The sequence below is a fragment of the Epinephelus fuscoguttatus genome, linkage group LG1, assembly GCF_011397635.1.
Source record: "Epinephelus fuscoguttatus linkage group LG1, E.fuscoguttatus.final_Chr_v1".
Lineage (NCBI taxonomy): Eukaryota > Metazoa > Chordata > Actinopteri > Perciformes > Serranidae > Epinephelus > Epinephelus fuscoguttatus.
In genome coordinates, this window is record NC_064752.1 from 24,083,234 (window position 1) to 24,109,537 (window position 26,304).

At 41.4% G+C, this 26,304-nt stretch overlaps 1 protein-coding gene across 3 annotated transcripts in view; it reads right to left on the minus strand.

Annotated features, from left to right (window-relative positions):
* Window positions 1-1,322: 1,322 nt before the first annotated feature.
* The window catches only part of LOC125886360 (SLIT-ROBO Rho GTPase-activating protein 3-like), a 50,281-nt gene continuing 25,299 nt past the window's right edge, over window positions 1,323-26,304 (minus strand). The window contains exons 5-22 of one of the 3 annotated variants that reach the window (XM_049572532.1): window positions 23,619-23,810; window positions 23,221-23,349; window positions 22,869-23,090; window positions 22,630-22,731; window positions 20,218-20,415; window positions 20,019-20,103; window positions 17,578-17,605; window positions 14,258-14,288; window positions 13,842-13,902; window positions 10,798-10,875; window positions 10,322-10,456; window positions 10,133-10,238; window positions 9,838-10,065; window positions 8,329-8,402; window positions 8,026-8,206; window positions 7,149-7,295; window positions 6,702-7,017; window positions 1,323-4,913 (exon numbers count right to left, since the gene is read on the minus strand). In XM_049572532.1, the coding sequence (XP_049428489.1) occupies window positions 4,449-4,913; window positions 6,702-7,017; window positions 7,149-7,295; window positions 8,026-8,206; window positions 8,329-8,402; window positions 9,838-10,065; window positions 10,133-10,238; window positions 10,322-10,456; window positions 10,798-10,875; window positions 13,842-13,902; window positions 14,258-14,288; window positions 17,578-17,605; window positions 20,019-20,103; window positions 20,218-20,415; window positions 22,630-22,731; window positions 22,869-23,090; window positions 23,221-23,349; window positions 23,619-23,810 (2,778 nt within the window). In that variant the 3' untranslated portion in view covers window positions 1,323-4,448. Of the gene's footprint in view, window positions 4,914-6,701; window positions 7,018-7,148; window positions 7,296-8,025; window positions 8,207-8,328; window positions 8,403-9,837; window positions 10,066-10,132; window positions 10,239-10,321; window positions 10,457-10,797; window positions 10,876-13,841; window positions 13,903-14,257; window positions 14,289-15,267; window positions 15,371-17,577; window positions 17,606-20,018; window positions 20,104-20,217; window positions 20,416-22,629; window positions 22,732-22,868; window positions 23,091-23,220; window positions 23,350-23,618; window positions 23,811-26,304 lie in introns of those variants that run through there. The other 2 variants (XM_049572520.1, XR_007449025.1) reach the window with 2 other exon arrangements.

Sequence of the window (26,304 nt, forward strand, 5' to 3'; positions counted from 1 at the left end):
AGGCCGCCTGTGCACAAAGGTAATGTCCTTGCTGCAGCAGCCATGGGCTTGAGTCCAGCCTGTGGCCCCTCACTCCCATCTATTACAGGCAAAAATCCAAAGAATTTTTTTTTTTAGAAAATTGCTTGTTTTTCAGATTTCAGCAGGGCACCTTAAAAAGGGTAAAAAGTGTGGGTGCAGCAGGGTTTGTTTTCTCTACAAAAAACATCTTTGGAGAAAAGAATAAAAATCATGCTGATATACTTGCTTGCCTTTCTTGGCACACACTATAATTATGTAAAGTATCAAGAAATGGCACAGGCATTTAGCACAAATTAAGGTTGAAACGATTCTTTTTGATGGCTGTATTTTGTATTTTGTTGTCCACTGTGTCATAATTAGTTGACAGAATGTGTTCATTTGACCACAAGTTGTGCTGACTGATGGAAATATTTGCTTTTGTTGTATGTTTTTAAGGTTTTGTGAGTGTTGAGTGTGTGTTTTGCCAACAAGGTCCATGTGTGAACTGTTATGAAAATGTAACTTCTAAATGGACAAATATGTTCAAGCAAATGAGAAAAACTATAATGTTAGTATTTCCTTCTTTAAATTGTTGTCTGAAACTGTGCATTTCAGTCCCCATACTACCATACTATGTAGTATGTCAGAAAAATATGTATTATGCCAAAATTACCAGGATGTTCTGCTACATCCGGTCAGATTTTGCAGTATGCAAGCCAGCATGCTTTTCTGTCTATTCTGACCCACAGTTGTGTCCGTAGCAGAAGATACGTCACATCGACTGTCAGAGGTCGCAATGATAAATGACATTCAGGTGACTGATGACCAGCCGATTAGTAATAATGAGAATATTAATTGTTATTGCAAAATAACATCAGAGCTGTGGACGGCATTTTGTTTTATCTCCATGGTAACAGATACATGAGTAAGAGGGTCAAAGTGCAGGGCGTGATGTTATGAAGAAGTAGTATGTCCCAATTGTGTGCACATTGCATGCATTCCTTTCAAGGGCAGCTGCAGTGCATAATAAAAGTAAAAAGACAAAGTATGTGACTCAGAGCGCACCCAGATTTAACAGGAGTGTAAAACCTAAGCTGACCAGTAGATGGCACTGAAAAACCGCTCTAGTCAGTGCATATGAGTGAGCTTTACTGTGTATAAGACAGTTACGCATAACACAGTCACTATCCTCTGTTCAGACACAATGTTGCATGCATTTCCAATACTTTGACACTGGCCACTGTTAATCATCAATCATCTCCATTCAGCACACTCATACATTTTATTAAACATCACAACAAATCCAGAAATCTCTTTGAGGTTTCACTTATTTATTGTTTTGTTAATGTTTGTGCAAGGATAAGAGTTACAAAAATCTACAGACTAGACATGATAATATATCCTGTTCCTATCATACAATGTTATTTATACAAGTATCCTTTAACAGTATGTATATATTCAATCCAATGTACCTATTACACTTTAAAGATATATTGATCATCCTTATAAGAGACAACAAACACCACCAACAGTAAACAAGTTCATCTAAACACCCACACGGTCCGCTTGGGCCGTGTGCAATCTAGACATTATGTAAGCTTCAATGATACTGATGTGCTATATCATGTTTCTAGTACAACTTCATCAAAATGAAAACACAGAACCTACAAATGCAGCACAGTTCCCTGTCGTGTTTATAAGTGCATTAGTCACTTGTATTGTAGGAGAACCTTTTACTTGTTTATTGAGGTAACACAGCTAATCTTTTTTTATATAGAGAGATGACTACATTATAAGAACATTTTGCAGATTTTCATTTTTGTTTCCTTGTATTAGTTATAAGGTTGGCATGTCTATAATGTCCACAGTAATGTAAGTGTCCTATGTGTGACTGTACCCCTGCAGCCTGGCCTTCCTCTGCCATCCATTGACCTGTTCTCAGATTAATGAATGAAGGGAAAATATAGATTTGACTGAAATAAGTTTTATTTTGTTGCGTAAGAAATACATTTTGGAACAGCTTGCCAGTCCTGACATGCAGCGAACACTATGGATTTATCAAATATCAGTCACAATGTAACAGTCCTGGTTCATTGCTGAGGGGATGCAACAAACAGAGGCAGCGCCTCAGGTTGTTGCTGTTTGTGCTGCTGCTGCACTGCTACCAGTAACCTGGTCCGAACGCATGCTTTTCGCCGGTGATGCTGCCACCGCCAGTCAGATGAGCCACTACTGATCAATTACAACCGTAACCAAGACACTATCCTGCAGTACGTTTTACCGAGACATTATGGTTGGAACTTCTTATTGTTCTTCTTGTGGAAAAAATAACAATTGGGCATTCCAAGAGAGAAATGGAGGATGTTTCCATTTAGTTTAAAGCTATTAGCATGTAGCATTTTTCAAATTATTCTGATAACTTTTGAGAAAAATTAGCCAAACCCAGTGAATATTGGGACCATCTAGGAGTTGCTTTTAGCCCTTTGTAATCAATATATGAATATCCATAGGCTGGATCAGTATGGGGTGTTTTGGTGTGGCAAGCACCTGCCACAGATTTTTAAAATTTATTTACTTCTTTAAATAGTGGCTCTAATGCAGATGTAATGTCCTTGGAGACAGCATCTAGTGGCCATTAGAAGTACTGCAACTTAATACAAATTTAACCCTGGTTTTACCATTAAGCCATGGGCTGTGTCCGCAATCACTCCCTCACTCACATCTCTCCCAACACTCAACTGTTTACTCTATAGTGGACAATAAATTGAGAAAGCTTATGGATCAGCATCATTTTTCATCACTAACAGGTGTAGCGCATGGATGTATTATTAGATCTGGATACAGGACCCCAAAATGGTGCCTTTTCAGTCCAATGAGAGCTGCTTAATTGGCGCATACGCCCAAAAATATTGTAGCATTCGATTTCCTTTCGGAGTATGCAGCCCACTGAATGTGAGCATTTCTTCTGCTGGCCCCGCCCACAAGTTCCCCCTCGGCTCATAGACTTTACATTGAGATGACGTCACAGATTTTAAAATCTCTTTTCATGGCTCGAGGAAAGTTTTACAAATATAAAACATCCTTGAGATCAACAATTCATATTAGAAACATTCTGAACTGACCTTGCAGTTTGAGTAGTCCTGTCAACAGTTTTACAGATGAGTCTTTCATAATGGTGGTCCGTTTTTAAATTCAAGGCTGAGCGGTGGTCGTGGGGGCCTGATGAAATGTCACACAACTGTATTTAACACATTGTACTTTTGGATTGTTAGCAGAAAAGACTTAACACCAAGGCTCCAGGAACAGTGCTGGGCTTTGAAGACAATTTGACATTATGGCCAAACTGTGGAATTACATCCCGTGATGCTAAGAGGCCCATAAAGACTTTTCCCCCATAGACTTACACTGTGCAAGATACATCTGTGAATTAGTGGATACACTTTTTAGAGTATCAGAACCCCCCACAAAATGACTTGTTTCACGATCAAGATTTGAATTATTTGTTCCAATAACATTTATCCAACGCACATTTTATCCCTGTTCAAGTTAGCGGAGGGTTAAACCTGAAAGTTAGCTAGTAGGCCAGTGAAGTCTCTAATGCGTCTGTTCAATTGGCCCCATGATGCGTAAGATTTGTGTAATTTTAAAACCTAGGTAGTTGAACTTTTTTGGCTCTATGTGCCACTAAGCAACTTTCATAGGAATGAATGGGGCCCCGCCTCGGGTCTTTATACATCAATTCGGTAATTAGATTTTTAAGGGCACTACATCCAGTGGGTGTAAATTTCCCACTCAAAGACCACACACTGAAAAAGTGGCAGAGAGTTAATAAAGTGCACTACATAGCAAACAGAGAGTTATTTCAGACACAGCCACAGTGTCTTCTATCTGCAGAAAACCTTACGCTCGCTGGTATATGCGGGCACTGTGGGACAGGCTCTCTAAGGAAAATGGCGCCCAAGGAGTTTTAGTTTTAATAGACTACATCAACCACCAGCACAGACTAGATGTCTACATTATTAGCGGTGAAATATTCCCACAAGTTTTCCCTCATAATGTAATATGAAACCAGACACAAGTCCAAGCTCACAGCATTTCTGTAACCTAATAACATGAGATAACAGAAACTTTTTCCAGTGAATCCCTTTTTTATCCAGCATTGCTGTTCAGCACGGTGGCTAATTATTTTCATAGATTTAAATCTCTGTGTAATATTGTAACACAGTACATTGACTTGTCCACCAACAAGCTAATGTGATGGCACACAGTTGTCAGAAACCAGCAGTAGCTGTCCCACACTTTTGGAGATTAGTGGTAAATATTCATCATACAGACGGGGTGTCAATGTTTTGTTTGGCTGTCAAAAAGAGGTGCAGGGGCGTGATGGTAATCACAATCACTTGGTATCCACAGTGTTCTTCAGCCAGTTGACGTGTGACTGACAGGAGCTACATGTTACCTTGTTTGTCTGAGGATGAGGAGGACGTGGACGGTGATGGGGAGGGAGGTTTAGGAAAGACCCTGTCAGTGGGTGTGATGCCTGGGCTGCCCAGACCAGAGGAGCTAGAGCTGCTGGAGCGATGTGGTCCCTGACCCTGTCCGATCACAGGAGCAGGCCGGACGGGTCTGACAGGCGGAGGCCTTAGAGGTGCGCTCGGTCTACGTGCTGATATAGCAGGTTTAAAAGTGGTCATGGTCTCAGAGGAGGAGCTGCTGCTGCTACGTCGCTGGGCAGCATCCGGATCCCTGATCACCATGGTGTGGAGAGGGCTGCCGGGCGGATCCTGGGCTCCACCGGGGTGTTTGAGGGGCTCCAATGTGTCCAAAACAACATCAGGGGCATGTTTGGCTACATTCTGTCGCTCCAGCTCACGCAACTCATGGAGAGCTGTATTCATTGTTTTTTCTATGTCCTGACAAACATAAGCAGACGGGAAAAATATGTTGACATTTAGAAATGAATATCAAACAATCAGGCAATGAGTAACTAAAACAAAGTTCCACTGAGGATGAGGAAAACACGTCTCCCTCACTTCTCAAAATCCTATTGTTTACCTTCCTCACTTTTACAGCTTCAGTTTGATTTACACAATCAAATTTCTCTAAATCCAGAAATGACTGACTGTGTGAATGAGAGGCAAACTTTAAAGCGCTTTAGATAAATAAATGCTTCAGATTCAGTTATTACTATGGCCTCAGAGCACAGCATTTAGGAGCAGCACCAAGAGATTAGCTTACTTTATTTGCCTCTCAGGCTGCATGCTTATGCCCACCATACACAAGAAGACTTCAAAAAATACTTACTAGGTAGTGGAAAATTTTACACCAAGCTTCCTTTAAGTAATATGACATATTAACAATGCCTTTAGTGTCCATAAAAACGCATGACTCTGGAAACACAAGCTAAAAGGTGTCATATGTTGACCGTATTAAAAGATTAACAGTATTTGTACACATACTTTACATTTTAGATTGTGTGCGTCAACTCACTACCAGCCTCTGTTGGTTAGCGGTGCTATGTCAATGAGAGGAGACGGCGGGCATGAAAGGCGAGCTGTTTCAAAAATTAAGGTTTCTCACTGAAATAAGTTCTGATTGGTGGATCAAATACAAGGTGAATTCAACACCGACCCTTTCTCACTCCATGGCTCCACCAGTTTTGTCCTCCTTTTTCCACAGGACAAGAAAACAGCCATGGAACAACCTTCTTCCATCCCTACAATCATCTACATTATCATTACTCAAAAACACCTGAAAAGGACTGTAATTTGCAGAGACTCAACACTTCATTGATTCATTTCTATTTTTTTTTTTTTTTGTAAATTGTACATTTTTAAGAATTTTGTATTCCTTCTTAGGCTGGAACTCTTGTTCAATTATGCAATCTTTGTTTTTATCTTTTTCTTTTTATGTATGATTGTTGTTATTTAATAGGGGAGGTGTCTTCATAAGCCATTTTTGGTTTCTAACATCTCCTGCACAATGTGTTTTAACTTTTAATTTCTTTTTTCTGTTTTTTCTATACATGCACGTGCAAATCAACTAAACTAAACTACAACGGAGACTTGTTCATGTTCTTCCGCCTTCCCAGAGACCCCTCCATGTTTACCATCTGCCTGGTTTGCTCCTACTCTTTTAGCGCTGGAGGGAGCATAGCTATAAGATGTTGACAATGTTTGCATTGTTACACTTCAGTATCTGCATAAGCCAAGAGTAAAAACTTACAATATTAAACATATTTGATTTTGTCAGAACGTCAAGACGAGAAAAAGACTGACTTAAGACAGCTCAGATTGAGTTTTCTGACTACCATCAAACGACTGAGGAGTGCACATCAACTGAGGTAGAACTGTAGTGGTTTTATTCCAACATTGGAAATATGTCTGTGACAGTGAAATCACTTAAAAAGATATTTGGTGTATGGTCAGACTGTCCAACCCTCTGACTGGTGGATGCTGGACTCAAATTTTCTTATTTACAGTCAGTATTCTCCTTAAAAGATGTTAGAATTAGATTTAAGTTAAATATTTAATCATAGATAAGGCAATAAAGGATGGTGTCCTTTTAAGATGAACGTACAATATTTACTTAAGTATAAGGTCTCCATCACAAAAACTATATGACTTTAAGTAGGGTTGATGTATTGTTATACTACTGTATTGATTTCTCATTTCAAAGTCTATTCAAGTATCAACACTCACCTCAGCGAGTGCTTCGGCCTCAAGGGTTTTGTGATCCCCTAAACTTGCGTGCCGGGTGGTGCTGGGTGAAGATCGTTGAGAGTGGCTGTCCACGAAGGCCTTTCTGTCTGGGTGGTTGACGCAGCCGGCACTACCAAATGTGGTGAGACGTCGCTTCTCGGGACTGTCTGCTGGGCCCCTGCTAACTGCTATTTTGTGTGGGCTGCAGGGCCGAGGCATAACCCTAGGAGGCTGGTCTGCAGCTCTCGTGGGGCTGTGACTGCCAGCGCCGTTCCTGTGGCGCGGACCTGCAGCTCCATCTGATCGCACCCTTACCCTGAGAGAAATCACAGTTTGATACTCATCAGTTTGAATCTCTGACTCCCCTGACTAGTTGCACGGCATTACTCATGACTACATTTTGTGTGCACCGTCTGTGTTGTGTTTGCCCGTGGAGTTTTAACTAACCTTCCCAATGCTGCTCCAAAAAGGCGCTCAGGTGTGTGTTCACAAGGAGATTGGCGGTCATTTCTGGACGAGGCTCGTTCATCTTGATGAGGTCCACTGCTGGCCGCACTATCACTTCTTGGAACGCTATCTGTGAATGCATCATCCCTGATATGGACGGACAGAAGATATTGATCTCAATTAATGGCCTCTATCCTCTGGAAATATTTATATTGGCTTTTACTTTGAGATCAAACGTTGCAAAAGCTAAGTGAGAATCCTTAACAGTGAACATCCTTGCAACAAAAACACCTAAATGTCATCAGCACAGTGAGCCTCATTACTTTTACAGACAGAATGAAACACTGGAGTCCCTAGAAGCTAGCGTTGGCAGTCCATACATCACTCCTCCTCTTAATTTAGCTTTAATTTCGTTACCTGCCCTGTGATGCAGGAGAGGCTATCAGGCAAGCAGCCAGAGCAGAAATTACAGGCTGTGTTTGAGGAGTGACCTAAGTGCTTGTCCTCCTTACAGCTCTGCGGCTAATTACTGATTGGGGGCCATTTGTTTTGCTTTCATTAGTTGTGTCAAGAATACAGGAAAAACATGAAGGAAAATAGCAGCGTTTTACTCACACTGATCCTTACAAAGGCACAGGTTTTATAAGGGCAAGCTTTTATAAAACACCAACACACAGCCTGTGATGACGGTAAGAATAGAAACAAGCATTTTGGGAAAATAGAGCAACATAAATAATGACCAAGCCCAAAGTAGCTGTTGTCCTGCAGCAGAACCGAGGCACTGACTTCTTGACTGGATCAGTTTTCTGATGCAATTGTGTACAAAAATAATGTCACAAAACTCCTACTGTGGGCTTTGCAAATCTATTTCTCTTACATGTCTTGTACCACAATGTACTGATGTGGAATCAGCCCATCCACGCCGTTATGTCGGCCCTCCCACCAGTCCTCAGAGGCTCGCAGGTAGAGCAACAGAGAGGCTCCCTTCTTGAAGGAAAGCTCTCTTGGAGTTCGGCCCACATAGTCAAACTTCGCGATGGCCTCGATCTGCTCCAGCTCTGCAATACAAAGAATAGAAAATCCAACACAAAGAAATGTGACAGAATCCAATTTGAGACCTCTGATTATTTCAGCTCTTAGGTGCGACTGCAGTCTTTGCAGTGCACTGACTGTGACTCACCTTCATCGCTAGTGTTGGGTCCCGTACCATTGTCTACCTCGTCAAGAGCTCCTGGCTCACTGTGGGGGCTTTCACTGCATGGAGAGTTGGGAGAAGAACAGGCCTTGCATGTGATTCAGATTGCCACCTCAAAAACACGACTTTCATCAAAGACGAACTCAAGTTAAATTAACAGTGATGCCAATTGCTATGTATGCTCTTAAGGCAAACGTATCCCCATCATGGTTTTCTTTTTGTTCTTTCTTTTTTTTTGTAAAATAGTCAATAGCAACCTATAACAAAATTATATGCTGTCCGCTAGTCCAACAGCCAGTTTAGATGCAAAATCTGGCACTAGGGCCCATCATAATAGCGTGTGGAAAAAGCCTGTCGTAACCACCTTCCCACTGCATCTGGGGATGATTCATTTTAGCTGCAGAGTGAGTGGTTCTCGTGTTATTCTGCTCTCTGATATCTGCAGCTGCAGACCCAGACCCAGGGTGATTCTGAGTGAGACGGAGGCAGCTGCCCGAGGGAAGATAGCTTTGCCCGGTCAGGCACCAAACTAGATTATTTTCTGCCTTTTACTTACACGTGGTGAATTTACAGCTCACAGCAACTTAATATGGTACAATCTCTGGCTTTTATTTAATACCAAGTGTCAACAAATATCTCGCACATTTTGGATAAAGCATTAGTGTAGTTAGCACGCGTTAGCTCGGAGGGCTAACATGGCTTGTTTTCTTTATTGCGTGAATGTCGCTGTCACCCTGAACGTCCACCTAATGGTGTTTGAACTCTAAAACTCTATGTGGAAATAAAGGAACGAATAAACCAATATTCGTAGTAACCGGCCAAATCTGATTCAACGGACATAAATGAGTCGAGAACAGCCCTAATGAGCTGTCAAATGAAACGTGAGATTCACAACTAGATTTTTGCACCCAAATAAATAATTGTAAGATCCATCTGAACATCTAAAAGGGTAAAAATATGGTTACCAAAATGATTATTGATCTACTAAAACATAAAATGAACTAACAAATATTACAAAAATACCGCTTAGTGTATTACAAACAAGACACAGTAGAATATTATAAAGAAAATAGGACTCCTGTGTTCTAGAAAAATAAAAGCTTCCATCATATCTTGGGTTTCTGTCTGGCCACAAGATCATGTCCATGTTTTTTTACTTATCAGTGGAAAAACTATCACCTGGTATAATCTATACCCAGCTCAGTGTCCAACTCTGACTAAAAGCACTCTCAACATAATCAGAAGGTATTTCTATATTGAGGTTTGTGCCAAAAGAACATAATTATGCATATTGTCTGAGCATTTAAGTTAAGGTAAAAAGTAAAAAATGCTAAGTGGTTAACAACTGAGAAAAATGGGCGGTTAATGGCTGCATATAAATGGCAGCTTTTATCTAAAGTGCTTCACAATATATAATCATTCATTCATTCAAACACACAATCACACTCCTGAGCAACACTACACACTGACACATGGCGGACACCTTGCACTTACCAGTACTCTTCCCCGCCGGTCATGCATTTTTCATACACAGGTCCGTCCAACTCACGCTGGGTCGGGAAGATGACCTCATGGTGGATGATGATGGTCTTAATGATCTCGTTAACATGCGCCTGGCAGGCTACAGGGTCCTGGTCATCTGGTATTGGCATCAATGTGGGGCCAAAGCAAATAGCCAGGTTGTAGGGGTCCATCATGTTCTCATCACTGTACTGAGAAAGACTGGAAAGAGAGAAGCCGTTGGTATCACTTCACAAGTGCCACACAAGTCTGTTGGTGCAGGACTTACTGATTTAGAAACGCAAACAGGTATCTCATGACGATGATCACGGGCCGCTGCAGAGTCACAATTATCTGCTGAAGGTGATGAGCTCTTTCTGCTCCTGAGTCGAGCTCTGAAAAGAAAAGAATGAAACATTTAAAGAAAGCTACACTTAATATTTAAATTTTTCAGATGTTTTCCTGGAACGTGACTCACTCGTCGTGGATATGAGGTCGAGAAAACGCTCTTTAGGGAACAGTGGGTTTTCCAGCCCCCTGAAGTAGAGCTTAAGAACGCCTGCCACAGAGTTGATGTCATGATCAGCCTGATCATCCACCAGTGGATCCTCTCCTATAGACACAGCATGCATTCAATCCACTCATTAATCATTCATTGCTATCAGAGTTCATGTAACACGGCACTGATGCTTTCTTTTATGCAGATTTCAAGATGGGAGGTTAATACAAACATTGAGAGTGCAGTTATGTTTCCTCATTTAATATTACTCCAGCATGCTGATCTTATATATTACGCATTTTAAATGGTTTACATGTCCATTACGGGGATACATGTGACACATGGGCTCTTTATTTGCACTTTAGAGGCCTGTGGAAAAGGCTGTGGCTTTTGAGGTGGACAAAACGCAATTTAAAATCAATCAGGAGAAGATGGGCAAGCACACTGGGACTAACCTCTTTCAAATGCATTTTTAATATCGTTGACTTCGACCTGAGAGCCTGGAACTCGAAATATACCTTGCTGCTGAAGACCTGTGGACATATAGACCCGTTAGTGTAAAATGCATAAATGTCCTATCATTTACAATGTAAGAATAGTAACCAGTCCTCACAGCATGTGCACAGCACTTCAAGCCTGAAGGTTAAAGCACATAAACAAACACATTTTTAAAAAAAAAGTGTGTGTGTGTGTTTGTTTGTTTGTGTGTGTGTGTGTGTGTGTGTGTGTGTGTGTGTTTGTTTGTTTGTTTGTTTGTTTGTTTGTGTGTGTGTGCGTGCGTGCGTGCGTGCGTGCGTGCGTGCGTGTGTGTGATAAAAATGGTGCAAAATGGTGTGAGACTGGATATGAAAGACCAGAGAAGTGTGCAGCTGCAAACGATAAATTAAGGAAGGTGTTAAGAGATTGAGTCTGCCCCCTGCCAGACTTCTAGGAAATTGGTTATTAAGGTCCTGGTCAACATGTTTAATTTAATGTGTTGTTGTTTCTTGTCCTTTAATGGGAAATGCGGTGTGTTTTTAGTCATTACAGGATGAAATAATGACATGTCTATCGTCACTTTAAAATTCAAAAACATGATTTACTCTGCTGCAAAGATAACATAACACTTGAAAGAAAAATCAACCAATTTTGTCAGCTAATTCAACAGATCGATTAGTCAAAAACAAAATAGCTAGTTAAGTAAGTAAAATGTATTTATATAGAGCTTTTCACAGACATAGGTCACAAAGTGTTTCACAAGGGCAATATACAACAAGAAAGAAATGACAGAGACGAAGTGACTACGTCAGCCAAGTTGTGAAAAGTGCACAACTAACAAAACTATTTACACACAGAAGAAAAAAAATCTGAAAAAGGTGTGTCTTTAGCTGGCTTTTAAGTCAGCAGATCGAAGGGAAGCAGGCAGAGCATTTCAAAATTTAGGTGCTACGGCCACAAAAGCTTGATCACCACGTGTCTTGAGGCGAGTGCGAGGGACAGACAACAAATTTAGTGTATTTGATCGAAGAAAGTGCGTTGAAGAATACGGGTGAAGAAGCTCAGCTACATAAGGGGGCGATCACACAGAAATGAGACGCTAGAGACGCAGACGATTCAAAGATGCTTGAAAAGCTGGAAGCGCTTATTCAATGCGCGCTAGCTACTGGCGTCTGATGCTCAAATAGTTGAAAATATTTTAACTTTTCAGCGTCTACGGGCGTCTAAAAAGAAGTGTCTAAAAAGAAGCGTCTACAAAAACGCGTCTAAAAAGACGCCGGAAAAATGCCCGTCTAAAAAGACGCTTTAACGCCGGTCAGACGTGCCGTATCATAGGAAAACAATGGTTTTACTGGCATCGCGTTTCTAGCGTTTCATCTTGAAATGATCGCTCCCTAAGAGGGAGCCTAACCTTGTAAGTAAGACTGAGAATTTTGAACTGGATCCTAAACTCAACACGGAGCCCATGAATATTCTATTGTTTAGGCTCTTTTCAACCAAATAATTTCTATGTTGCTATGGAGCTGCAGGAACTAAATCAAGAACTTTAAGAACATTTTGCGCTTTCCTGTTGGTACATCTACCACATTTGAAGAACCGTGAAGATTCAGTAAATTAATCTATAACAGATTAAAATACGATAGGGGCTTTTGAAACATTTCATCCAGACAAAGCAACACAAAGTAATTGTATTGGGTACATGCTTTGTCCTAATATTAAGCGTTTCCTGAAACCTTTTCATAACGCTAAGAACATAGTTCTTGTGTTCGTACTGTAAGAGCTAAGAAAAATCATAATTCTTAAAACGCTGTACCGATGGAATTTTTTAGCTCCTATTTCAGAAAAGGTACTCTCCTAGCAAAAGAGGAACCTTCAGTGACGGAGGTGTATGATCTAACATATGAGCCAAAGCAACACTGGCAACCACCATTTTTAAAAACCTGTTAGCCATGTAAACAACAGACAACACAAAATACAAACAGCAGCTTGTAATGAAAGAAATGGAAGAAAACACAGACAAATGGCCTGACAGGGACGTCCAGGCTTTACTGAGCATATATGCAACAAAGGAAATGCAACAAGATTTTGATGTAGCTTGGCTTACGTCAGTGTTCTTATTAGAGGTGTTAATGTAAACAGAATAAAAGCCCTTGAAGGTATGTAACTCAAAGGGGAGCACCCCAGTGGGCAGAACTGTTAGGTGTAAAAATGCCTGTTGATACAAGTGGCACCCAGTGCTTTCTTACTGTGTGAATGAAGCTGAACAAAAGAAGCTTCTGCAAGTTTTGTTTTTGTAAAAATAATTATTTAGTTCCCATGTTGGAAACGGGCTATTTGAAAACTAAATACTTTTTTCAATCCAGAACATTCCTTTCAAAATATGGTAGATAGTATTATTTATCTAATACATATAGTACATGATTCCTTGACACAACGGCTCAAGTTAAATATTTTCATAACAAAAATGTTAGGCAATATCAAAATGAGGGATCAAATATGGGTTTAAGAGTATGAAAAAAAAAATGAAAATGGCTATGCTTTCTGTTCACAAAACATGTTTTTATTGTCTGTTCTGAGGATACGTGCAGAGTTTGACAAGACAGCATTTATGTATGCAGCTCCTTACATGTGGTATCTTATGCAGAAGGACTTAAAGTTGCACTCATTAGTTCCTCTCAGCTGTTTCAAACCACTACTGCAGGATTTTTTATACACAATCTTCTACATGCCAATGTCACGGTGCGTCTTAGCTGGTCTTTTTAATCATGTGTAGTTGCCGTTTTTTGCGTTTTATGATTAATTTCTAGTATATATTAAAATACTTTTTGGCTTTTCTTTGTGGTAATCTTATTTTGTATTTTTTTTCTGTATTTTTGTTCAGTGTTGTCTGTCTGTAACTGGTGTTGCTGCCTGTCTTGGCCAGGACACTCCTGGTTAAATAAAGGTTAAATAAAATAAATAAATAAATAAATAAGGAAGCAGCTTTGTGTGGAGACAACATATGAACACACAAAAAACTTACCATACAGATTGATGTATCGAACGCAGCTCTCAACCACCACTGGTATAGGCTGCCCTGAGTCCTACCGGGCAGATTCAAATGATAAATTGGAAGCACACACACAGAGAAAATAATAGAAAACAAATAGTCATGCCAGCAGGGTGTTATCATCAGAACATCAGAAGCTCATAGAAGCAGCCCCTCAAATTAATGATGACATTGTTAATGATTTAATGTTTTTTTTTAAATTTAAATAATTGATGTTAAGAGTATAGAATAAAAATAAGCACACCAAAATATTGTTAGTATTTGCACCACCATACGTTACTACCACTACAGTATTTTCACAGGAATGCCAACAGGACAGAGGCACAGAAATGTTGGTTAGCATAGTGAACACAGTGCGATTTATCCCGCCCTGCTGTAAGACAGAGTACCTGACTCCTGGCACGGACATTCCGTCTTCCCCTGGGCAGAGAGCAGTAAGGCACGTAGACGGAGGAAGAGAGGCAACAACAACCACAACAGGTTAGTGAGAGGGAGAGACAGACCGTACAGAGAGAGAAAAAGAGTAGGCCTGGCCTGAGAGAATAGCCAAAGCATCAGTGCCTTGTGGGGTGTGAGACATGAGGACATGGCTCAGCAAGGGGGGAGTGTGTGGGAGGGAGGGTGCTACCCAAGAGGATGGAGCTGAGAACTGAAAACGGTAAGGCATTTTTTCTAGGGCTGCAACTAATTTTCATTATCCATCAATCTGTCTGTTAGTTTCTCAGTTAATTGGATGAATAATTTGTTCTGAGGGATGTCAGAATATGTAGAGACCAATGCACTTCATCGTCTCCTAAAGTCAAAGGTATCATCATTCAATCACTTGTCTTTATCTAACCAACACCCTAAAAGCTTTAGATATTCAGTCTTTAAAGAGTTAGAGCCTGAAACAAGAGATTTGGAATTTATGCTGGAATAAATGACTTCAATGATTAATCACTTTTTTTCCTGCCAATCGACTGATCGTCTTGGCCGTGCTGCTCCACTGCTGTTGATGCACACTCTGTCTTGCCTGGCCCTGTTTGATTGGGCATTAAAGTGGATGTGGCCATGTGTTTATTTGCATATTTGCAAGATGTGGCTGGTGCAGGGCCAACTGACATCATGGAGCCAAATTAATTCAGCGTCTGGAGGTTGGGGATCACAGGAGAAAGGGTGTTTAAAGCAGACCCTGCACCGAATCAAACCATCTCCACAATTTCTTTAATCGTGCTCTCACCTCACCCTATCTGTCCTAAATTGCAAGACTGTGGACACAAGGCAATGAGCAAGAGGAAAGTCAGTGCATGAGTGAGCCAACATTTGGGTAAAAGAGTGGTCAAAGGCAAGAGAACCCCCAAGGACCGCTAGCGAGACAGCTGAGCTCATGGAGAGACAAAGAGCACAGATGGGCCAATACCTGAATGAAGGCCTCCATATTGCCGTTAAACAGCTTACGGTTAAAAACGGAGCGAGGTCTAGACTTCCGAAATCTGTGGGGTTTAGGGGGAAGAGTGGGGGGCCTGGGGAGATGGTGGGGGGTGTACGGTTGGTACAAGGTAAATATGAATAATAATGCAATTGCTTAATGCAATTTTACACATCAAAACAGACATTTTTTTCTGAAATGCTTTTGTTGGCATGTCTTCAAAAACCACCTTCAAAAACACAATATTTAAATGAGATGACAAGATTGATACCATCCTCAAATCTGTACAGTAAATATGAAGCTAGCTACCAATAAGTTAGCTAAGTTTAGCACAAAGACTGGAAACGGAGGAACAGCTGGGGACTGCTCATTGTTCTGATAACCCAAAAATTCGAAGCCCCATTAGTCCAAAAAATGTTTAACTGGATTGGAAGCCCATTTCTTCGACAGCCTGCTTCTCTGAAAATACACACTCCCTGCAGTTAGACAACCCAATCACCAGAAAAATGTTCGAGTTGTACAGTTTCTGACTCAAGCGAGGGAGCTCAAGTATCTCAGGGTCTTGTTCAAGAGTGAGGGTAGAATGGAGCATTAGATGGATCGGCGGTTTGGTGCAGCTTCTGCAGTGATGCGGACACTGTGCCGGATTGTTATGGTGAAGAGAGCACTAAGCTACAAGGCGAAGCTTTCGATTTACTGGTCCATCTACGTCCCAACCCTCACCTATGGTCATGAGTTCTGGGTAGTGACCGAAAGAACGAGGTAGAAGATACAAGCGGCCTGAATGAGTTCTCTCTGTGGGGTGTCTGGGCTCAGCCTTAGAGACAGGGTGAGGACCTCGGAGTAGAGCCGCTGCTCTTTCGCGTCAAAAGGGGTCAGTTGAGGTGGTTCGGGCATCCGATCAGGATGCCTCCCGGGCGCCTCCCGTTAGAGGTGTTTCGGGTAGTCCCATTGGTAGGAGGCCCCAGGGCAGACCCAGAACACGCTGGAGGGATTACATCTCTCATCTGACATGGGAACGCCTTGGGGTCCCCCAGGAGGAGCTGGAAAGCGTTGCTGGGGAGAGGGACATCTGGGGTGCTTTGCTCGGGCTGCTGCCCCCACAACCCGGCCCGGATGAGCAGATGGATGGATGGATGGATGTACGGTTGTATAAACCACAACTGCATCACAGTTTTACAATATTTTGTAGCAGATACTTTGAAACTTAACGTTTCCCAACAACACTGTGGTTAAGGTGTGGTTAGGTTAAGGCACCAAAACTTCTTGGTTATGGTTAGGAAAAGATCATGTCATCCACATTTGGTGGCGCTAAAATCGCTGGAAAAGCAGGGACAGGTCAGTGAAAAACACCTGGGTTCACTGGTTCAAACACTGCTGAGAAGCACCACAAATAGTTGGTAAAAGCATCCAGAATCTGGGACTCAAATGCAACTGAGAAACTGAAACTAAGTGCAGGAAGTGTGTATTTTCAGAGAAACTGGACCACTGAGCAAAGGGCTTTTGTTTCTGGGATAAAGAGCTGCCCCAGAAATGAGCTTTCGGTCCAATGGGAGATTTTTTGGGACACTAATGGGGCTCTAATTTCGGGCCATTGGAACAACAGCATGGCACCAGCTAGCCTGGCATCCAAAAGGTGAGAAATGTTTTTTAAATAGATATTTCAGGCGAGCTGTTTCCTCCTGCTTCTGATCTTTATGCTAATTAAAGAAAACAGTCTCTATATTTAGCAAAAAATCATCAAAAATCATTCACTAATCCAACTTTTGGCAGGAAAGCAAATAAGCTACCGCCCCAGAAGTCAAAGTTTTTCTTTAAATCGACTCTTAGGCAGAGCTACTGTAGCAAACTTTATCAAAGTCACTGATAATGACTACAGGGAATTATCACACACAAAATCCAATACAGATCTGATTGCATTTAATGGAATGTGCTGTAGTTCAGAATAGGTAAAAGCCAAACACTTGTATTCAATTAGTCATGAGCGTGGCTTGTCAATATTTGTTCATTTTCTGCTCACTGAAATGTCTATAAATAGAGCAGCAGCAGGACATTATCCATCTCAGTGGCATTTCATTTCTCAGTCTCAACATATTTTTATAGATTAAAACTCGGAGGACCAACTTCGAGCACCGCCTGCTCTAATTACGATCAAACCTTTTGTTCAACAAATAAGCGAGAAGTTGAGACTACACTCATATTCCCACACTGTGATCTCATTCCTGCCACATCCAGGGACACAGGAAGGATTTTACACACCATCGCCTACTTTATTCACCCTCTTGTCACTGGACATCTTACCTTGTTGTTCCATATTCAGCCCTCTCCCCTAAAAGGAAAAAACAGCAGAGAAAGAGCCAAAATTAGTATACGCTAGTTTTACAATCACAGAAGTTAGCTGTACGGTTGAGTGCTGGCCGACTATACAAGGCTGGCAGATGGAGACGGAAAGGGGTGTTATGAGAAAACGGGCATCTATTCAGGCAAGCTCAATGGGGTGAGCGCCATGGCTGCATTTGACTCACCGCCAGGCAGCAGTCATTCAGTGGTTGCCCTAGAAACGGCACAAGAGCCCCAGAAGGGGATAGCTTGTCTACTCGCTCTGCAAAGTGAAAATGTATCCAGGGGCAACAAGAGTGGGAGGTTTGTGGGAGCTGATTTGTACAGTGTGATGATTTCACGATAGCTGCGACACATTCGCGCACGCACACACACACGCACACATCTCACTGTATGCAAACTAATTAAGGCCTCACTTTGATCAGTCAATCAGAAATGTTTGTTCAAGGATCACGTCATGTGAAAAGCAGCTTCCAACACAATCCTACTTTATGTCAAGCACACAGAATTCCAACCCTGAAGCACATGTCTGCATGAGTCAGAAGTAGAAACACAATGACAGGGAACATATACATTCATATTCACGCTTTTGGCATAAGAATAATGCATATTAAATACGAGGAATACCCTTCAAGTACAGTACGACTAGTCCAAGTAATTTTTCTCTGCGTTTTCTAACCTGTGTTCCTTTTTTGGGCCAAAAACTGTCAGGCTGTTAAGTGCGTGACAGTTTCAATGACAGTTTCAGAGTCTGAAAATCTATGTGATGACTAATATCACTGACTAATATATGCCCAAAACCAGATGCTGTGAAGATTTTGAAGTAGCAACACATTGACATGAGAAGATAAACATCCTTATTCACACTTTTGGTTCAGGTTGATGTATACACATGCAAGTCATAGCCTTTAACCAAAGTGCTAAAACTGACTCTGTTTGACGCCAAAAATAAAAAAAAGTGAAATGAATTTACGCCCCAAATGGCCATTTGTACATCCATTCCCCACACAATGTTACAATTAATTCATCAAGACAGCTTTGTTTTTCATCACATGCCTTCACTGTGAACGAAGAATCCAAAAATGCGGAAAATTCAAGATGAATTTAAGTCATAGTGGTCCGCGTTTAACAACAGGAAAACGATACCAAAATATCTGTCCAAGAGCCACTTAAGCACCTATTAATATTTGGTAAGAATTTCTGTGTTGATATAACATATCATATAGGTTCTGTATGTACAACAGTTTCTGTATATTTTGAATAGTGTATAGTAGTGGGCTATATTATGGTTATGTTTATATTTACTTAATTGATGTGTTAGAACACAGGCACAGGTTATTTATAGCAGGTATGATGCTGTAAGGCAGTAGAGTGCGCATGGCAGAAGGAGACTGTGTACAACGTCGTGCGTAAAGACGACATGAAGTTTGTGTCGACTTGGATCGTAATAAGTTCTTGATGGTGTTATGCAGTGTCGAAGTGTAGTAACGGAAATACAATGAGAATATAAAGAAATAGGACATTGAGTCGGTAGTGGACGACACCAGATGTAATTTTGGAAGGACTTGGCCTGTTGTTTTGTTGTTCTTTGTATTCTCATACTCCTTGTTAAGCTTTTTCCCTGCCTCATGTGAGCACTGTGGCTCTTAAAAAAGGAACAGAAACATGAATCAAAACCAAGACACCTCACAAACTAAGTGGCCTAGGAACTTTGGTATGCTGAAATGGCCACTACAATCTGTTTAGAAACGCTCACACAACTCATGCAATAAAATCTGTCTCATTTATCCAATCGTACGCTCAGAAATTCCCATACAGACAACCTTCGTTTTTTCTTTTTTTTTTAAAGATATTCTCTGGGCATTTTTTGCCTTTAATGGACAGGACAGTTAAGGGGGGAGAGAGAGAGGGGATGACATGCAGCAAAGGGCCACAGGCTGGACTCAAACCCGGGCCGCTGCGGCAACAGCTTTGTACATGGGGCGCCTGCTCTATCCACTAAGCCACCGACACCCCCAGACAACCTTTTCAGATAGGGAACTAAACTAGAGGCAAAACTTATCTATGTATGCTCTCTTCAAAGCTAGACTCCATTGTCAAAATTTACCTCGCTGAACACAGGAGTTGCTGGTCTACCACTGCCTCGGTTAGTTTGTGAGTTTTATTGTGTGACTTTTGGTATTTTAAAGGGTTAGTTTGGCTGTTTTGATATAGTTTTGCTGTTGTGAAACACAGCTCCCAGTGACTTAAATTCATCAAGACTTTTCTCAGTTTTTGGATTTTTCGTTCAGCTTGAGAAAAACAAAGATTTCTTCACAAATTCAAGTCAATAGAAGGTGAGTAACTGATATAGAAATGATAGAAAATACCACTCCACCAATGTATACCACAATAAGTCTCACCTTCTCCTAGCGTCTGCTTCAGAAGGTCATGCTTGGCCTGCAGTTTGATAATGAGATTGCTGCCATTCAAGTACTCCTTGTATTTCTGCAGATGAAATAAATAAAAAGACAAACAGTGACAAGGTTATTTCTCGTTATAATGTACGGTATGTGCTCCATGCTGCAGTGCGGCTATGCTCTCCTTTGTCTGAGAACTCACAGTGAAGTAGAAGCCCTCAGTCTCTTGTTGATTGGCTCGTCTCTTAACAATGTTTGCCTTGCTCATGTAGGAGTCAGAGGAAGCTGATTTGACCGACTCTGTGGATTGGCTGTGCTGGAAGGCCTCCGAAACATCAAAGTCCTCCACTGTGAGCATATCCTGAAGGGTCTGCATGGTGGCGTCAAGAGTCTTCCTCACCTGACACACACAGCACACAAACACAACTGAAACGTGAATTTAATTCTCAGAATATCAACAACTGCAACGTTTTTGTTTCATATAACTGTATACAAAAACCCTTATGAAATTAATTAGGTAGGTTGTACACTCAAAAACAACAAGGAATATTGTAATTACACCTGATGTATATGCTTCCGATACATCTTCTCAGTCTCACAAACAAGCGGCATGGTGTAAACAAGCCGGCACAGTCTCAGATTATACCACTGCAGGCCATTTTCACAGCGGTTTGACTGACACACCGTAAACAACAGAGCAATTAGCTACCTAGCATGAGGCATCGTGACATGAAAGATTAACTATGCTCCTTCCACGTGAGGCAGACAGGAAGGCAGTGTGCATTTCTATATTCATAACAGACAGGCACTGACACACACACCCCCCCCCCGGTGACCTTTAAACAGGTCTGTGTGAGTCACAGTGGCCTTGGTGACTCCAGGCCAGCTCGCCAGGGAGCATGCCGGGTGCCCCCCCCCCCCCCCCCCAACCCCCCCACCCTCCCCACAGTGGAGGCAGGAGACTGGATGAGAGATGACCCCACAGGTCAGTGTCGGATTAAAGATGAACGTAAATGCAGGGTGACAGTGCTGAAGACTGTTAGTGTGACAGAGGTGAGGTGTCAGCCGACAATCCCAGTTTCAAACACAGCAAAGCCAAAGAAGGTATTGAAATGCTTCAGGTGCCCTTTGCTGATTGATAAGCTGCAACGCCATGTTCACACTGGACATGGAGGCGCCCTGATATGTCAGCTGTCATGCAGCTGGCTGTCAGCAGCCGCTTGCACGTTCACACCCGTGGCACACTTCTCTGCGCCCGTCAGCTAGCGACTCTGCTCCTCTACTCTGCTCTAATCACATGCAGAGCTCTGTCTCTATCTGCCTGTGTGCATGTGTGTGTCTGCTTGTCACTCCTGCTCGGTTTAGACACAACTGACAAATATGTGGTGGCATGGGATGCATTTTTTATCATTTACAATAATCAGATAATTTATATCTAATATAATAAATCCTTTCTATCCTTTATTATAGCTACAGTATCGTTCTCTCTAGAGTCGCTTGCGGCTCATGGGAAAAAAAGACCAGACGCTGATACTGTTAGTCGTGAAGCTTGGGCCGCGGTGCGTCCTGTGTGAACAGCCCAACTGATAAACGTGGGTGCCAAAAGGAAGCGGGCAGCGCTCCATGTAAAATTAGTGCGCTTTGTGGCGCTTCCATGTCCAGTGTGAGCCTCGCATAAGAGCGGTTAATCTTAACATGACAGAAATAATCTTCCAATTAGATGGGCCTACAAGAGACGCAGCTGTTCAACTGTTTTTGGAGTTTGACATTTTGGGAAATGAGCTCATCCTCTTTTTAGTTGAGAGATGAATAAGAGGATTCACACTGCTCTCATGCCTGTACTGTAAATACAAAGCTACGGCCAGCTAGCTTAGCTTAGCATAGATACAGGAAAGTATAGGAGCAGCTAGCGTGTTAGCAAAGTCCGCTTGCCAGAACGTGTTCCTATTAAACTGTTACATTTTGGATCATACCAAGTCTGTAAAAACTCTTTCTTAAAGAGTCCAAAGCCTGTTAACATTGTGTTATAGACTAACCCATATGTAGAGCAGCAATTATGCAGCTTCAAGACATCTTCCTGTCCTGCTACATCATGGAGCCGCACTTAATTGATAGTTTGAACGATAAGACAGTAATTTCCTGTCACAGTATTTTGTAATAACCTGGTGATATGCAACGGCCTCTATGGCTCAGACCATTATGTGCACGGTACCAGGAAATCACAGTACAGCATACAGGGTTTGTCTTACCATCACTGAAGATTTTTCAGTTTAACCAGTTAACTATTTTCTCATTAGAATATAATTTCCTTCACATATTTAATGGTTGTAGCTACTGTTTAGGCCATCATCTACTAACTAAGTAGGTCACAAGATGACATCTCGTGAAGATCTGTGACACTTACCACCCTGGCTGAACAATTTCCTGGAGGAAACTCTGCTTTTACTGTACACCAGGACTTATGACTCAGTATATTTAGTCATATTGTCCTCGTCTGAGTCAGCAGAAAAGAACAGTACTGTTTACAGCACACTTGCAGAGAGGCAGCTTCATTTTGAAATGAAACGCTGACACTGGCAACCTCCATCCCTCTGAGACTCGTGTGCACTCTCACCTCTTCATTCTCTATCTTAAGCGTGGCCAAGCGAGACTGCAGCTGGTGGTAACGCATCAAGAGCTCTGTCTGGACAGGCTGCTGCGCGCTCACCTGACACACCTGGGATTAAGGAAGAAAGGGAAGTTTACCGGGAGGATTTAACACCGAGAGCAGCAAACACAATGAGATGCAGTTTGTATAAAGAACTAAGACCTATAAACAAACCGTTACTACAGGTCTGTTCTCCAATGACTCACCTCATCCCCCATGTGAGGCTGACATTCAAAGCGTGCTGGAGGACAGAAGATCTGGCTGTGCATGTCCATAAACTTCAACTTGTCTCCTCTGATGTCCATCGCATCTACTGCTCCTTCCAGCAAGTCTAAGCCCTCGTGGCGAGACGTCTCCAGACTATACTCTGCAGACAGGTAGGTTCTCAAGGTGCGGGCCAGGCTTGCATGAAAACCTAAGTCACAACACTGAGGATAAGAAGTAAAACAGATGTTAATTACAAACTAATAAAAGACCTAGAATGTACAGAAGAAGCACTGAGACTTAAAGGAAGTTCTTTCAACATTTGCATATTTGGCTCTGACAGTATTTGCTTACATCTATCATGTCTGAGACGTCATGGATATAGTATTTGGCCACCAGGGCATTGGTAGCTGCCAGATTGAGAAGATAGTCATTCCGGGCTTTAGTGCATTTCAGCTTGTTTTCAGAGTACTTGGCTTGTCTCTAGAGAGAGGGAGGAAGAGAGTGTTCCATCAATGCCAGGACGTAAAATGGATTCCTAATGTACTCAATGAATGCATTACTACATCAATCTGATTATATCTTCTATCATCTGTCAATATATCTAAAACTTTGCACAATGTAGAGATGTCATTTGTGCAAATAGCAACTGGTGAAATTCAAGATCATTACAAATGCAGTTGTACTTGAGTGTCGATATAAAGCCTGTAATGTACAACACATACAGTGTCATGTATGAACCAAAATCAGACCTTCTCCTTCATTTTCTCCATCTTCTTGACGGAGCTCCGTCGCGGTGGACGTTCGTCCTGGCCATACCGCAGTAGGCTGGAACCAATGTCATTGGCCTTGCCAATGTGCTTCTCCTCCTGTTTCTCTGCCTCCTTCAGCTTGCTCTCAGCACTGAGACTCTCAGTGTGGTACATGTGATACGTCTTCATCACCTGCAACAACAGACATCGCCTGTCAAACTCTACTCAGTAGCAAGTCAAACAGTCAAACTGGTACATACTTGCTAAAAGAGATGTGACTTAAAGTAGTAAAACCCCACTCTGAAATGTTACATAGTTATCCATCACATTTCACTGCTGCCAATATTAAGTCAGATGTCAATCTTCCTTATTTTGTCAGAATTCAACTCAATTCAAAACACTGTATTTGTCCTTTAGTGGCCAATTCTGGGCAAGCTGGTTTGCAAACACAAAAACGCACAAACATTTCATTCACTAGCATTAAACAATCAGACAATACAAAATGCTACAATGTAAATATTAGAAGTGTAACGACACAAAATTTGAAGGCAGCGGCCGATCCAAAGCTCAACAACCATGTTGACACATTAGGCCTCATTCACAAACAGAGCGTAATGTAAATCTCGCTTAAACCATGTGTTTCATGCACAATTCTGGGATTCATAAAAATATTTGTTGACCTGAATTTTTTCCATGCTCTGCAAACAAATTTAAAACTGCCTTAGACAGGGTTGCAGCGATATACTGGTTATAAGGTATACCGTGATATAAACGTAAAAGTTGACGGTTCTCGTAACTTATATAAGTTACTTTGAAAGAGGAGACTTTTTACACACGCTTCCATTCACAAAATGGTTTCAAGCTTCAATTATAATGATAACCCTTCCATTTTCTTTCCTTTAAGGGTCATTCTAACTGATAATATAAATTTTGTACCGTGAAACCATGAAATTGGGATATTTTCTGAGACGTTATTGTACCGTGAAAATCTCATACTCTTGCAACCCTGGCCTCAGACTGTGTGTAAGCACAAATGATGAAGGCCTGGCTGTGTTAGAGGATGTCAACACACACCTTTTAACTAAGTGCATAGTAAATTAAAACTGCATTCATTTGAAAAAGGCTTTTACAACAGTATTTAAAATCCTTAATTTTCTAACGCATGTACTTTTCTGACACCCTTTCATCCTCATCAATTATTGCCATAATTAAATATCAGAATGTAAAAACTGAGTGTCCCAGTCCTAGCATACAAAAGTAGGCCTATGTGAAAATGTCCTTATTAAAATCTAACATTTTTGGATTTTATTGTTTTTATTTATTATGCCTGTAATGTTGGCTAATCACACCAATTTTAGTGTCATGAAATTTTTACTATTATTATATTAACAGGCATTCAGGGTTTATAAAAGATTCCGATCTACAGTACCTAGATAGTGCAGCCCGGTCCTTCAGGAGGGAGCGTATCAGAGACCAACATGTTTGACTGTGTGAAGAGAGTAATGAACGGCTTATCAGCTGTTTCTGAGACATTCACGAACGCACACTGATGGCCCAACACCGGTGTGTCAGGGCCCTAATATGTGCATAGAAACAACTTTACCACTTTATCCATCATGACACACTTCCAGGAAAACATATTTCCTTATTACAAGAAATGGAGGCGTGGCAGAGTGCAGATTGCAAATGCCAGGTATGCGCCTGTTAATTCAGAATAATTCTGATTCACCAACATTCTCACACTGGTAAGAAAAAAACTGGCTAATGTGCATGTGTCATGAATGAACACTTACTTTGTGGGCTAAGTAAGAACATTACTATGCAGATATTGGTAAATGAGGCCCAATTAGTCAATAAGTGCAAGAATGGTGAGTGTATTTATCACTTTTATTGTAAACACAAAGTAAAATGACCATCTTTTTTTTAAAGATTATGTTCTGACGTCATTAGACACGACAGTCGACGCATGAAGGAGGGAGAGAGAGGGGATGACATGCTGGCTGCAAGTTGCCTTTGTATATGGGACACCTGCTCCACCCACTAAGCCACCGTGGGCCTAATGACCATCTTTTTTTTAACATCAGTCTTATCAACACTGGAATAAAACCACACATCTTTGTGACAAAGGGGTGTGAAATTGAAAAAAAAGGTGAAAAGTCACAATGCTTTCAATATAAGATGTATAAACTGTCTTATTTTCCAGTCTACTCAAAAGGAGTTCAATATACACAGATATATTTTTCAAATAAAAGACTAATAAAAAGACTGCATAATCATGATGTGGATGACTAAAAGACTGCGAATGTTTCCCAGCCCTAAGTGTGTATGACATATGAACCCTGACATATAACCCTTTTTTTTTTTTCCTAGTACACTCATAAACATTAGGGAGTGTCGCTCACTCATCCTGTCGTGTAGTGTCACAGAGGTGTTGTTCTGGTTGTGTCTGTTTAAAAAAAATCCTCATAATGTAAAGCATGGACAAGGTTGATGACTGCTCCAAATACACTCTCCACTCCCAGCATTCAGGCTGCTTCAGAGGAATGTGTCATCAAGTGTCATAAACAGATTCATGTTCCGTGTTGTCATTAAAGACGCTGTACATAAAGGTTTAACTAGTAACCCTGAAATCAACAGTACAATTAAACAACATCTGCTCCTCCATCACTCACTCTCAAGTTCTGGT